The sequence below is a fragment of the Strix aluco genome, chromosome 1 (genome assembly GCF_031877795.1).
Source record: "Strix aluco isolate bStrAlu1 chromosome 1, bStrAlu1.hap1, whole genome shotgun sequence".
NCBI classification, from domain to species: domain Eukaryota; kingdom Metazoa; phylum Chordata; class Aves; order Strigiformes; family Strigidae; genus Strix; species Strix aluco.
This window is the reverse complement of record NC_133931.1, coordinates 139,792,190-139,806,460: the sequence shown is the minus strand read 5'-3', so window position 1 is coordinate 139,806,460 and position 14,271 is coordinate 139,792,190. Positions and strand designations below refer to the sequence as shown.

General features: G+C 37.8%; 1 protein-coding gene across 6 annotated transcripts in view; it reads left to right on the top strand.

The window, feature by feature from the left end:
- The window catches only part of OSBPL3 (oxysterol binding protein like 3), a 91,211-nt gene that overhangs the window by 71,075 nt on the left and 5,865 nt on the right, over positions 1-14,271 (top strand). For all 6 annotated transcript variants that reach the window (XM_074837566.1, XM_074837548.1, XM_074837556.1 and 3 more), the window contains 7 exons: positions 1,753-1,890; positions 4,629-4,692; positions 7,682-7,760; positions 9,849-9,993; positions 11,344-11,488; positions 12,176-12,302; positions 12,865-12,987. In XM_074837566.1, coding sequence (XP_074693667.1) covers positions 1,753-1,890; positions 4,629-4,692; positions 7,682-7,760; positions 9,849-9,993; positions 11,344-11,488; positions 12,176-12,302; positions 12,865-12,987 — 821 coding nt within the window. The remainder of the gene's footprint in view (positions 1-1,752; positions 1,891-4,628; positions 4,693-7,681; positions 7,761-9,848; positions 9,994-11,343; positions 11,489-12,175; positions 12,303-12,864; positions 12,988-14,271) is intronic.

The following is a 14,271-nucleotide window of genomic DNA, read 5'->3' as shown; positions in this document are numbered from 1 at the left end:
GCTGAGAGAAGCAGACTCTCCAAACATGTGTCTGTACATACTTACATACCCACTATTTTTGACTCTTCTGCATAATTTCTGTTGCTTTGCCAGGAAGTCTCTGTCCTCAAGTACCTTGCTGTCCTGCAAGTTTAGTTCTGGTTTGCAGCTCTTACTCTCTAAGATTGAAAATTCACAGCAAAAACGGAGCAGGGGGTTGAACTAATATACTTCCCTCTTGAGTATGAAAGCTACAATATATCTTTTTTTAAGGGTGTCTATCTGGTAACACATTTGTGCACAGAGGATGCTGGATCTTCCAGTCCTACACTACTGTGGTATCTTCGTTAACTAAATGAGCTTCATTTGTTCTATTAACTGGTTTTGTGAGTTCTGGGGTTGATCCAAAATGTTCAGGATCTCGAAACCAGGCAATATGAATGTATGTGGGCTACAATAATGGTGTCATCTTCTGCCAGTGCAGAACCCTGAATTCAGCATTTGGCAAAAGAACTAGAGAAAAATGCATTTCAGTTGTTCTGCTTCCAGGTGCACAAAAGATACTTAATACGTAAGCCCGTAAATAAAGGATTAAAAGCTCTCTAATTATCTTAAATGGAAGCTATAGGTTGTCCCTTAAACTCAATTAAGTCTTTCCAACTCAATATATTTTATGTTAAAATTAGGTTATTAATTAATATAAATAGTGGTGTGATAAATACTGTTTGAAAAGCCTCTGACACTCTGCAAGGGTTACAATTTAGTGTCTCTTCTCGGGACAAAGGGTGTGGCTATTAACAGGGGGTTTCAGTGCATAGCTTTCTTTGTTCTCTTGAGAACATACCTTAGAAGGAAAAGGAAATGAGCTAGTTGTTCATATGGGAGTGAAAAGAAACGTTTTTCCTCCTGCTCATACCCAAGCATCTGGAAATTACCTCAGAATGCAGTATTCTTTGCCTTTGAGAAATTCCTGAGGCAAAATTAATGCTAGCTGTTGCATAGTAATTGCAATTGTTCATAAAAGAGCCATTTTGAAGTGGATTCAGTTTCTGAAATTCTGAAAGGAGAGCATCTACACTTTCACAAGATGAGGAAGGGGGAAGGAAAAGAGAGAAAAATGGTACAAAAAATACCTGAATCGCACAACTCCAAATTCCAATTCCTTAGGTTTAGGAGGAATTATGCTTCAGTTTACTGCAAAAATTTAAAAGGGTTACCTGTGTAATTCATAATCAAGAACAGTTTCATGATTAGGTAATAGCACACAGTAGATCAAAGGCAATTCAATTCAAACTGCATTAGAAATAGCAAACTTGGTAAAAACTCATCCAATACTTCCTGTGCCATGTTTAGGAAAAGGATGGTTGGTAGATCCATAGAATCACAGACCATAACTATAAAAGCCAGTTATAATACAACATCTAACAGTGATTAAGGTTACTGCTTTGAACTGTGTTGCAGAGCTAAGCTGTTTCAAACAGTTTTCAGAGATCCTGTTTTCAGCTGATGAAATTTGCAGTCTTTGTCTCTAATAATTCCATCCCTGGACCATTGAATGACTGAAAACTGAATAATTCTCTAATGTGTGAGCTAGTGATTAACTTGCAGGAGGCATGCATGTTTGTAGTCTGCAAATGATGGGAAAAATACAGACTCTGATGTCAGGATAAGACCTTATGTTTTTTTTCCTTATGTTAAATCAGAAGCTATAGCAAAAGTTGTGCATGGGTCTGGTAAATTAATTAATCAAAATTCCACATATGTTATTTCCAGGTGTATATAGCTGCATTTGCAGCTTCTGCGTATGCATCCAGTTACTACCGAGCTGGAAGTAAGCCATTTAATCCAGTGCTTGGAGAAACCTATGAATGTATTCGTGAAGATAAGGGTTTCCAATTCTTTGCAGAACAGGTATTGTATGCTGCAACCCTTAGATTTACTACTTGATACAGTGATTAATTCTAAATGCATGGCTAGAATCCTCTGGAATTAATAGCAAAATACAAAATTACTTTATATAACCTGACTCCAGCAAAACCCAAGGGACGTTGCAGAACTATAAATGAAGGAAATTGTTTTTTGAGGAAAGTCTGCTAACTCTGGGATGGAACATGACAACCAACAGTTGATACTGGAGAAGCAAAGGCTGACAGGCTGCCTACTCCAGTAACTAGATACTTGGTTAAGTAGAGTGCAATTCCCCATGCTGAAATCTGATCATGACTGCAACAAGCATTCACATTCTTGTCATTTTCTTTTGTGTGTGATCATTAAAAATACTGTATCTTCAGCTGTTTAATGTCTTCTTTTACAACAAATATATCCCTTGCGTGAGTCAATCAACCACTAGTATTTTCTATGGCAGAATCAATATATTCTGCTTGCTGTCCAAATACTTTGTGAGCTAAGCCTTTCAAATCTGGTGCCACAGCTTAGTAGGTGAAGGATGTGTACAACACATCAAGGTCGGAGTGTTTGTTCCCCCATTAGGGGAGTTATCTCCCCAATAGGAGACTAATTATTAAGTATGTGAGAAAAATATTAAATTTTAACCAGCCAAATTACCAGAATCTCTAAGCTTGAGTCATATGTTAAAAAGATGTAAAATTTATATAATCTAGTGCTAGCAGGGTAAGAAAGATTGAAAGCTGTTTCATTCTGTCTAGACATAACAAATAAAATTACAAAAAGTGCAGTGGGCAAGGGTGTACAACCTAGAAATTTGATCAGAGAAAGCCTTTTAAGAGGCTTCCTTTAAGAAATAAAAAGTGTTTTTGACCACCTCTGAAGATACAAAATTTTGTACATTGTGTTTTAGAACTGACAAAAAGGCGTGCTATGTGATCTTTCTTTAGTCTCAGGAAATGTCACAGGCAAGAGTAAAAATAAGGGAAAAGGGAAGAAAAAGCAAGAATCAAATTTAAAGTTCAAGTAATGTATCTGGTTCTTCATTGTGTTACTTCAGTTTTAAGACGATGTGTGTAGAGCACTGCAGTTACCAGTGTAACGTGGAGTAACAAAGTGGTGAATAAAGGTTGGTGCTGAGCTTAATGTTAGATTGAATTAAAGAGATTTTCCCCTGAATACTGGCTAAATCAGTACAAAGGCTACTTTTTCTAAAGAGGAATTTTTATACATGAGGGGGCTTGGGCTGTGAACAACTACTGTTCTAATATGTGCAATAAGTGACATGAGTTTATAGAGTGGTAAAATTACTGTAATAGCATGGGGTGGAGGAATATTAGGAGAGGAGGGCAGTATAGGAGGAAATTTCATGCAGCTTGCAAGCATTAAATATTTCTCTTTGCATCAGGAGCTGTTGCTTATTGCTTGTGCAAGCATTTTGATGCTTACTCTAGATAACTTGTTAGTGCAGATAGTATGTAATCCTTGAAATAGTATGTAATCCATAAAATAGATAAGCAGAATGTATAAAATAAGAAATTCTGTTCTATTACTAGAGTGAGTTTAGAATAAGTCCACTTGGTGGCATGACCTTACTCTGGAATTGTAACAGTTTAAGTGAGAGCTAAGTTTAATGCATGAATTATAGTGACATCTGGGGTTAATCTGGGTGCAGTATGTGTGAGAGAGAGAGTATTGCTCTTGGTGAATTAGGACATAGCTGAGAGTAATTAGTACTTTCCTTTTTTTTTTAAACCAAGTAGAGGATGTTCAGTAAATAACTGGATGCCTACAGAAAAAAATGCTCGATAACAGATTTGCAAAATGAGTAACAAAGAAGAAAGACTGCATTTGAGCCATGTAGGTGGTTAAGAAATTAAATTCATCGTGGGAAATAGCAATTTGACTTGAAAATAAAGTTGTCTTTGTCAAAAGAACAGTAGGCATGACACATCAAAGAGTTGGTCCCGGGTCAGGTGTTAGTCGTGTTCACCCAGAAGGGAGAATTTACAACCAAGCAGGAGTGACTGCTTTCACTCAGTGCAGTTCCTTTACTGTTCACTATTTCCTTTTAATAGTCTGCATTGTGTATTTGTTTATTTACTCACAGTCCTTGATTTGCTATTTTGGTGGTTGCCCTAATTCATGTATGTGCTGTTACCCAAAGCTGATAAAATGCAGTGCACATGGTTACTTTTGCCCGAGAAACACCTGGGATGTCACTGCTGCAGTAGTAGGGCTTGCTAGATGGAGTTTCATGGCTTGATTTCCCCACCCATGGCCCCTCAGAGATGCTGATTGCTGTCTCCACCCTCACAGTCAGGGTTTTGTGGGTATTTGCTATTCAGAAGAATTTGGCCCTTTATTTTTTTTTTATTTTTGTCTGTGTGCTCAACGTGTGGCTTCTGTTAATATATGAAGAGGTCCTAAGGGTAAATGTAATTATCACCTTAGAGACAATGTACAAAATATATAGTTAGATTTGACTGGATGAACAAAGTTCACAGGCCTTTTAAAACAAGTGCTTCCCATTTCTTTCAAGGCTTTTTAGGCCTCAGTACCTTATTAATCTCACTGACTCCCCCTTCAGGACACAACTGCAAAAGGAAAGTAAATGTTCAAATTGTAAATGCCATATATGAATGAAAAATGAAGGGGAAAAAAAAAAGGAACCCAAATCAAAATGACTGTTCGGGTGTTAATATGTCCATCTTTTTTCTTCCCCTTTCATGTCTTGCTATTAGGTCAGTCACCATCCACCTATTTCTGCATGCCATGCTGAATCTGTGAATTTTGCTTTTTGGCAAGGTAACTCTTCAGTCTCTCATTTACTTTTACAGTGTTCATAATATTTTCATTGTATGTATAGCATGAAATATCCAAAGATTGGGAAAAGATGAAATTCCCTGCTTATATTATGATAGAATCGCTTTAAGAAATCCTAGCCTATACTTACACTTGCATATGCTTCTTACTTGGATGTTCTGCCGTTATAAAAATGTTCAAGGTTTGTTTGGTTTTTTTATAATGCTAGTTGATTATTCTTTTCATGTATGAATATCTGCATTTCTTTAAAATCAGGCTGGTTTTGGGGGGCGGTTCTTTAGTAAAGAAGAGTTGTACCTCAAGCTATTTATAAAACAAACCAGGACACAGCTTGAAAAACTACAGGTTAAATTCTGAGCTTGTCAGATCTTGTAAACCTGTTCTGAAAATAATTTCCAGAAATGAGCATAACAGCAAGGATAAATATATTTACCTTGTCTTTCTCTGCTGGCATTATTACAGTATGTAAGATTTCATGCTATTTGACTACTAACATTGTGTTTCAAAAGAAGTGTGTTGAAGCTTTGTTTGCTGTGTGATGCCGGTGAAGATGTCAGCCAGTCACAGTACCTGTGTGATTAGATATTTTTGGAGTGTACACAGAACATAACTGCCTTTTAACTCAGTTAAAATCCTTCACCCAGAAGTTTGTCAATTCGCAACATAGCCATATTATAACCTGTAATTCTGTTATGATTGACACTGCTGACTTGATTATAGTTATTACCAATGGAGCCATACTGACCAGAAATTGGAACTCTGTCATTAGTCTGGGTTTTATTATTCAATATAATTCTTTGCTTTGTAAACAAATATGGGGACAAGAGCCCTTTTGTTCTTAGCCAAAAAGCAGGGATGACCAAAAATTTATTCAATAACTGAAAACTGTATAAGCAAGATTAGATGGAAGCCTGTCTTAATAAAAACTGATGAGACTGATTTAACAGATCTTGACAATGGTTATCACTCAGATATTTTAACACTTGCATTTAGAGAACAAAGCTCTTCTGTAAAGGTGAGAGCTGAGAATTTGGTCAATGAGAGAGTCTGAGACTTGGATTTGATGAGCATGGGAGACTCAATCAGGTCACTATGGGGGTTTGGGGGTTTGGTTTGGTTTTAAATGTGCCTAGCTGAGCTTACAGGAGATCTAGATAATTTTTTTTTCCAGTGCAAAGGCAGTTTGTAAATACTGTGGCCTCTTGTTACGGGGCTATATTAACTTGTGTGAAAAGATTAACATCAAGTTAATCATAAAGGTAGCTCGTCAATGAGGTAAGTTCATTCTGTGTGCAAAGATCTCTTCACTTACCATATTATCTCCTCAGCTGAAAAGGAGACAGTCCTCAGCAACATTGCCAGAGTAGCGCTGTCATCCCATCAGATACCGACTTTAGTTCATCTGTTTCAACATAAGAAATCTCTTGATCATCTCCAGTGAACCAGAAGACTGGGTTCTGACAGGGACAGTTATTTTGAAAATTGTTTTCCCTGACTTATGAAGCTGACTCTGCTTTTGCAAAGAAGTGTGGACACACGAACAGTGGAAATGCAAAAACAGAAAGCTCCAGAAACTACAGCATCTGTGCCTGAATTAGTCCGAGCATAGCTTTGAAATAACAGTTTGCTTTTCTTTGCTGTCCTAAAATTTTTGCGTGATCAAGTTACACAGTTTCCCAAGATGTTTCCCGTGTACTGATCTCTATGGGACAGCTTTGCCGTTTACGAGAACATAGAACATAACACACTCTGATAATACATTTTAACTGTTAAATTCGGCAGGGTGTGCCTTTGCCCTTTCTCTTCCATCCCACTGCAGAAGTGAGAAAGCTAGTACAGAATTCAGCTCAACATCATCATACTCAAGGTACTTTTGGACCTCTCACTGCAGTATAGGAATCACAACAGAATTGCCGTCACTAAAAATGCTGACCCAGCATCAAACTTCAAAACCAAAAAAGCCAAAAGGTCTGTCTCTCCAGTGATAAGAAAAGGATCATTTTTCCCATGAGGAATTCTGTCCTATGTCCCATTCCAGCCTTTGCAATGGTAGGCAGCTTGGTGTGGCTCAGTCCTATCACTTGCACATATACACCTGGGAGAGATGTAATCTCCTAACTACAGTTTCAGCATCTTATCTCAGAGGCAGCATTACAGCTTTCCCCCATAATTCCATAGGAAAGAGTGTTTTGGCTTTCCTTGTGTTAGTACTAGCATCTTTTTGAGACTAGAGATGAATTTTTCCCTCTTTTTCAGACTGGGCAGGGAATGGAGCTCCTGGTGTCTAATACAGCAAGGATACTATTCCCCTGAGCTCTGAAGTTACTGTGAAAGTTACTGCCTGATTATCTAGCCCAGTTTAACTCTATACCCCTTCTGCCAGGCTTCTCTATGTTTCTTTCTCTTCTAGGTGTGTTTGCTCAATAAATTTGGCTAAACTTGCATTGAGATTTCTCATCTTTTTTTTGAGAAATGACATGAGGCTTGGACATGTCTTTCTGTGATTCAGGCAAGATTTTAAAAGGCCAGTTAAACTTACAGAGGACGTTGGACTAAATCCCCCTGCAATTTTGTGCCCTTTGAAAAATTCTCTTGCTTCTTCGCTGTGGATGTTCTTGGTTGCTATATTTTTGTATTTGAAATTCTGCTTTTGTTTTTTGGAAATGTCTGCATTCATTCACTAGCAACTGAATTGCAGAGAAACATATGCTGTCTATAGCTTATTCAAATTCCTCTCTTTGAAAAAAAGGACTTTTAAACCTCTGTTACTTTGCTATTTAAATAACCAATAATGTAATGAAAAAAGAAAACCCAAAACCATGTTTGAAGGTCCACAGCATTCTTTGAACACTTTTATCGCACTTTGTTATTTTGCATTTGTTGAAAATAAAGTAGAACCCAGAAATAGATTGATTCACCCGTGCCTATGACTAAACCTGTGTTGTTTTTTTTTTTCCTCTTCCTGTTTCAGATGTAAGATGGAAAAACAAATTCTGGGGAAAGTCCATGGAAATTGTTCCAGTCGGTACAACACATGTAACTCTTCCAGCGTAAGTGTTGCAGTCGTGTGTTGCTGTTGACACACAGGCACAGACGTGCTTGCACACACTGGAGCCACATTTATCCAGATGAGAACAAGCTGTGCTGTGCCGTGTTAGACCTTTGGAAGAACTGGTGATTGTGATTTAGTTTAAAAGAAAGCGAGGGGGGGATAAAAAAAAAAGGAAAAAAACCTGCCAAACTGAAACCAGAAGCACTAACCCTTCCAAAGGTTATAAAAAAACAAAAGATGAAATTAAAAACATCACTGCTGTGTATCTGGAAAAAAGCAAAATTGGTATTTTCATAACTCAGTTTAAAATACAGGAAGCTTGAAATTCAACTCAGGGGAAAACTGCAAGGTAGAGGAAGCTATGAATTCTTTTGCTTGAATATGGGTTTGGGGGAGGGGGTGGTGGTGTTTCTGTCTTTTGTAACTGTATCTGTACAGAGCCTAACACTGTGGGGCCCTGGTCTGTAGGTGAGGCTGATCATCACTGCATAAATAATTATTGTAAGTGATAAATAGAACCAGTTGCGTATCTGGTGTTTATTATCCAAGGAGGTAAGCGGCGACTGTAGTTAAGTGTGGAGTATAGTTTAACTCTTTTTTAAAAATAAAAGTCTGCAGTGTTCTTATGCTGGCTTGCGAGAGTGCCTATTATAGATTAATAATTAAGATCCCCTAAAATTTGGCCTATATCCATCATGTTTCTAGAACCATGTTTGCAGATCTAAATGTTGAGTAGTGTTCCAGTTAAATCTGTTTTCCAAAGAGAGTCTACAAAATTAATTATTCTGCCATCTAAAAAAAAAAAAAGAAAAATAACTCAAGAACCTAGCACTCAACAGACTAAGCGACTAAGCATGACTTTTTCTTTTATGTGGGTAAAATTACAATATAATAAGATAGTATCCAAAAACCATGTTGTGTTCATAGCGGCTAGCCTAAGCTGTGGAGTGAAAGGTCTTTAGGATGTGAGTGGGGGTTCGGAGGCAAGGTAACTAATAGATCAGGGCCCACGGTGGGCTGATGAACTGGAAGATAATCTGATTCATATGTGGTCTCTAAGTGCTGGTTTGTGTCCCTGTGTATCTGATCTAGAATTAGGTACAAAAAGAATACTGAGGATGATAGGAAAAAATTAAGTATTGGTATTAAGATTATTTTGGAGCAAATACAGTATTTTTAGCAGGCATGATAAAGCATGTGACCTACAGGTAGGGGCAGGAAAACAAGTTACTGTGGGGTAAATTGGCCGCATATCTGTTAGTCTGTAAAAACTGTCCTTGTGCATATTCTTACAGTGCAGCAAATGAAAGCAAGTGGTTAAGGGGACATAAGGAAAGATTCTAATATTCTCATGGGATGTGTGCAGGGCACTTCCTATGGGGAAACTGGTGTTTTGTACGTTTACCCTTTGCCTTACCAGTAGCAACTTGGCTATCAATACCCAGAACAAATTGTAGAGTATATGTCTTCATGAGACTTTCCTTTTCTTGAGGTTTTATAAAGCTGTTTTATAAGAATACTACTTTAATAAAAGGTAAAATGTTGTATTGCCTATTGGTATTTGTTCATCTCTTCCTGTCTGCTGTCTTCCACTGTGCAACTACATCTTGAACTGTCCCGTGAGAACTTTTGCCCTTGCCTGAAGCACACACGTAGGCTCAGTCTTGAGAGCTTGAGCCAAGCTCATTCCACTCAGTAAGTCTTCTGATGACTCCAGTGGCCCATGTCCTTGTGTTTTCAGTTGTCACTGTGTTACAAGCTGTGGAATGGGCATTTCAGCCAGTAGAAGATACTAGAATGATTACTTTTGGAATCTTAATACTGGTAAAGAGAGACAAGTAAACTGAGAGAAAACTGAATTCAAGACCAAAGTTTATAGCAGAAGTGAAATAGGTTTTCTGGAAGACAGGATTCTTGTCACAGGGTTTGTTTTTGATAAGGTGTGGGACAAAAAGACGAGGCATTACAGAAAAAAAATGTTTTGTGGGGTTTTTCTAATCGAGTTCTCTGCAGTTTTTTTTCACAAGTTAAGAGCTCATTTGAACATGGCATGAGATTTTTCTTATGTGTATTTTTCTAATTTTAGTTTTAAAGACCATTTTGCATGGAACAAGGTGACATCTTGCATCCATAACATCTTAAGTGGGCAAAGATGGATTGAACACTATGGAGAGATCATCATCAAAAATCTTAACGATGACGCTTGCCACTGCAAACTGACTTTCATAAAGGTAACCACAGCAGTAACCACAGCAATGTTGGCAGTGCCTTTTCTAACAGACAGCAGTGGGTGGATGTTCTCTGCTGAAGCTCAGTACAACTGCTTACAAGCTGTATTTTCCTATAGTTCTGCTGTAATTAACTGTGATTCCTTGAAAAACTTAACTCTGAAGGAGCTGCTGCTCACTAGGTAGACCCAGAAAAGAAAGATAAGTAACAGCTTTCTCAGGTGATTCCACTGGAGATGTGGAAAAGTATGAGGAAAGGAAAGGAAGAAATATGATGAAAAACATACTCTGTGTTTGATGTGAGAGGTAGGCACATGGTGACTACTGACAGTGGTTTTACCACATGCTTCCTGCTGACCCATTGGCATGTGCTGTGGTTGCATTCATTCAGCAACTGTAGAACCAGTGTTTATGTGGGGTGCTTCACCCGATGCTCTTTTCCAGCCCTTTGCAGGTACTTGGAAGAGTTTAAGTGAGAGGTTGTGGCTTACTCAAAGCTTTTGCTTTGGTACAAGGCATCAAGATACAACTTCCTCAGGAAATGCCCTTGTAACTGAAATTAATATTAGTTTTTGGCAATAAATGACTTCTTCCTAGTAAAGAAAAATCAATGAAAACCTAAAACAATGTCAAAATTTCTAACCTGAGAAATAGTTTTGCAAAGCATGCTAGGAGACTTATCTTAACCTGCATTTTCTGTATCTTGATTGCTGGAGAAAGACTGCACTTTACATAGAAACAGACCATACAGATAGAAGCTAAGTACTTCAGCATACCTATGCAGCATGGCATGCTCAGCAGCAGGAAAAAAGTGTCCTTATTTATTTTCCTGAATACTTTGTGCTTTCTACAAAGCATTAGAGTGATTTTTTTTTTTCAAATACTTATTTGAAAGTACTGTAATGATTTTGCAGACTTGCAGTGGATGTTCAGATTTCAAATTTTAAAGATTGAGAGCCTGCAAATATTACGTATTTGATATTATAAATTGTCTAATGTGGAGCTTACTGTATAAGTTCCTTCTCTTCCTCTTCTGCAGATTTGGGGAAGATGTAGATAACTAAGGCAGGAGTCAGGGTTACCTGTCATTGGGCAAAATTCAGGGTCAGCTATGCTTCATATAGTATTGCCCCTAAAAAAGGCAAACAAAATAAATACAGTTCTCAACCTTAGTATTTTAATAAACTGATTAATAGTACTAACAGCAGTTGTTTGCATATCATATTGTAATGCACACCTACATGGTTTTCGTTTCAGAAAACCACTCTACGGCATGGTGCTACTGACACAGCAAAATCGCTCAATCTTGATCTCTTACGCACCTTTTTTTCCCCTTGTTTCTTTTAATTCTAGGCCAAGTACTGGAATCCAAATGCACATGAGATTGAAGGCAGTGTCATGGATAAAGCTGGGAAAGTTGTGCATCGACTCTTTGGGAAGTGGCATGAAAGTTTATACTGTGGAACGACTTCATCTTCAAACTGCATATGGAGAGCAAGTTAGTGATCATAATGGCTAACGTACAGAATTTGAGATCTGCTTAAGAATAAACTTACTATTTTTATCTCTCTATTAGGCGCCAACTTCTTGTTACTTCTATGTGGAATATTAGATTTTTACAAAGCATTTAAAATTTAGACCAGAAGAGTACATAATTTAACTTAAATAATATTAAGAACTTTATCTCATGCCTTCCTGTATTTTCTCCATTCTCCTCCATTTTCATATTTGGGCATGAAGAGGGTACTGAGGACACTAAAAGGAAGAAAAGGAAAAGAAAAAAGGAACAAACCCCCCCACTTTTTATGCAAAGAAGTGTTGTGTATTTCATGTATTAAACATCAGAGGATAGCCCACAGAGCTCAGTTCTGTAATGATAGCTATATCTGAACTTCTCCCAAACTTGTGGGGTTTTTTCTACTATAGATTGAAAAAGCACTCTGATAATAGTATGGCCTTCATCACAGTTGTGCTCCAATTCAGTTGAGAGAACAGAAATCTGTTTTGCAGCAGTACAATTATGAAGGGGAATGTTGTCTTTTGTCACATTATTAGAAACCTCATATTCCCTCAGAATTGAGACCACGGTTCAGAGATGAACAAATAGCTGAGGGGAGCTTGGAATTTTCCTTCAAAAGATAATAGCATTAAATTGGAACTCTGAATGTATTCTCTTCTTCTGTAGATCCAATGCCTAAAGGTTATGAACAGTGGTATGGATTTACTCAATTTGCACTGGAGTTAAATGAACTGGACGTGCAAACTAGGTCATTACTTCCATCCACTGATACACGTTTTAGGCCGGACCAAAGGTAAGAAGTTTCAATTCTTAAATATCTTCCTCAAATAGCTCTTAATTTTCTGTATGTGCACTTCACCCTAAGCTCAGACTATTTTGTGTAGATACCTGCAGTGTGTTTCTATTTCTGCATTAACGTGCATCTGAAACAAGCGTTTTAATCACTTACCAAGAGATGGTCTAGTTGTTACGGATCAGTGCTTCCTAAAATTGGCTCTTGGGTGCTTCTAGATAACTGCCTTTCCAAAGATGTTAAAACTTCAGTACTTCGGGTACTGGATGTTAAGCATATTGTGTTTCAATAGCCAAAAACTGAGACACTTAAAACTTCCTTCTGCAGTGGATTTTCTACTGTTGCTACCTTCCAATAATATAACCATGACTCTGAGCTTGTTATGAGAGTTAGTTTTTGTTAAGTGCTTGTGGATAGTGCAGATGTCTGCAGATGTAGCTGTTTACCTTTCAAACACTGTGAACTGCCTGCTGTAAAGATTAGATTCTGGAGCTCTAGAGGACCGGGCAAAGATGGGGGACAGGAGCACCAATTGTGTCACTTATCACTGCTGGTGCTACAGGTTTCTAGAAGAAGGGAATATTGAAGGAGCTGAAATGCAAAAGCAGAGGATCGAGCAGCTACAGAGAGAACGACGGAAGGTGCTGGAAGAAAACAATCTAGAGCATCAGCCTAGATTTTTCAGGTAGTATGTAATAATTAGCATATACTATCATTTATTGAAATTGCTATTATAGATCTGGTTCTAAACTGCCATAGAGCAGGCTCCAGTTTTCTCCAGGTTTCTTCTATGTTCTCGATTTTTGTACTTCGACAATGTAGAACACTCCAGATTTAGTTAAAATTCAGAATTATATATTGCTTTTTTATTAGTGAATCCCTGAATTTCTTTCTATTTTTTTGCCTTGATGGTGTTTGATATTTAGTCTATGTTTGAATTTGCCTGAGTGAATATAGCTTCTTTGATTCTTTCAGGCAAGGTGAAGTAGCTGGATTTAGCTTAATTACCTCTGCTGAATTCCTGCTGAATTCGGTGGGACTACCTTGTGCAGAAGTGTGCAGAGTTGGAGGCTTTAATTTCCAGGACTATTTTTGAACATGTTTCCCCTATTTCATGGGGAGAGAATTATCCTTCAGAGGGCACTTTATTTCTTCCTGTTGTAAATCAATTAACAGGTGAGTTCAGCCATTGAAAGACAAAAATGAATGCTAGTGAGGATGTGGCCTTTTGCCCCCCCCCGAGTCTCTGTTCTCCTGCAATAAGAGTTGGAGCCAAGGTGAATGTTCTATGGGCCTATGTATCAGTTAACAGATCTGGGATCCTAATTTTTTTCTGGATAGATAGGTACTGTACTTCTGAGGAACACAGAAATGTTTAAAATCAGGTGCAAATAGATGCAAAAGGGAAATGGCTCAGACCACTACGTGTCTGACAAGCTGGTGAGCTAACTCATCACATGTCAATCACACCTACTAAAGAGAAGCAAATGTTGCTTCCAGCAGGATAGAGGCAAAGTCTAATACTTCGTAATTGTATATTCACAATGAGAATTGTGAATAAGGATGAGGATTTGAATCCTCACAATGAGAATCTGAAAACTGAGACTTGTGCTGTAGATTTAAATAACAGAATAAAGAATTTAATTACTACATAGCAAAAGTGTTACCAGTGTTAGAGTAGATATGAATTATGCATTTGGCTTTTCAGTAGTGATTTCTCTTTTCAACAAATCACAAGCCTTGATTTACTTAAAAGAATAATTAGCTGTTGTGCCAAAAATGTTGCACACTAGATTAAAAGCAGACTGATTCCTTCAGGGTACAGTACCAGTGCAATGAAGTCTCGCCTCTTGACTGAAAGCTGTAGGCTCTCTTTATGCTATAACCGTGGTGAGCCATCTTTGGCGAGGTAAAAGGAAAGTTTCCACTTTCCACTCAAGCTGCCTTTGAGACCATGAAATAAACCTGG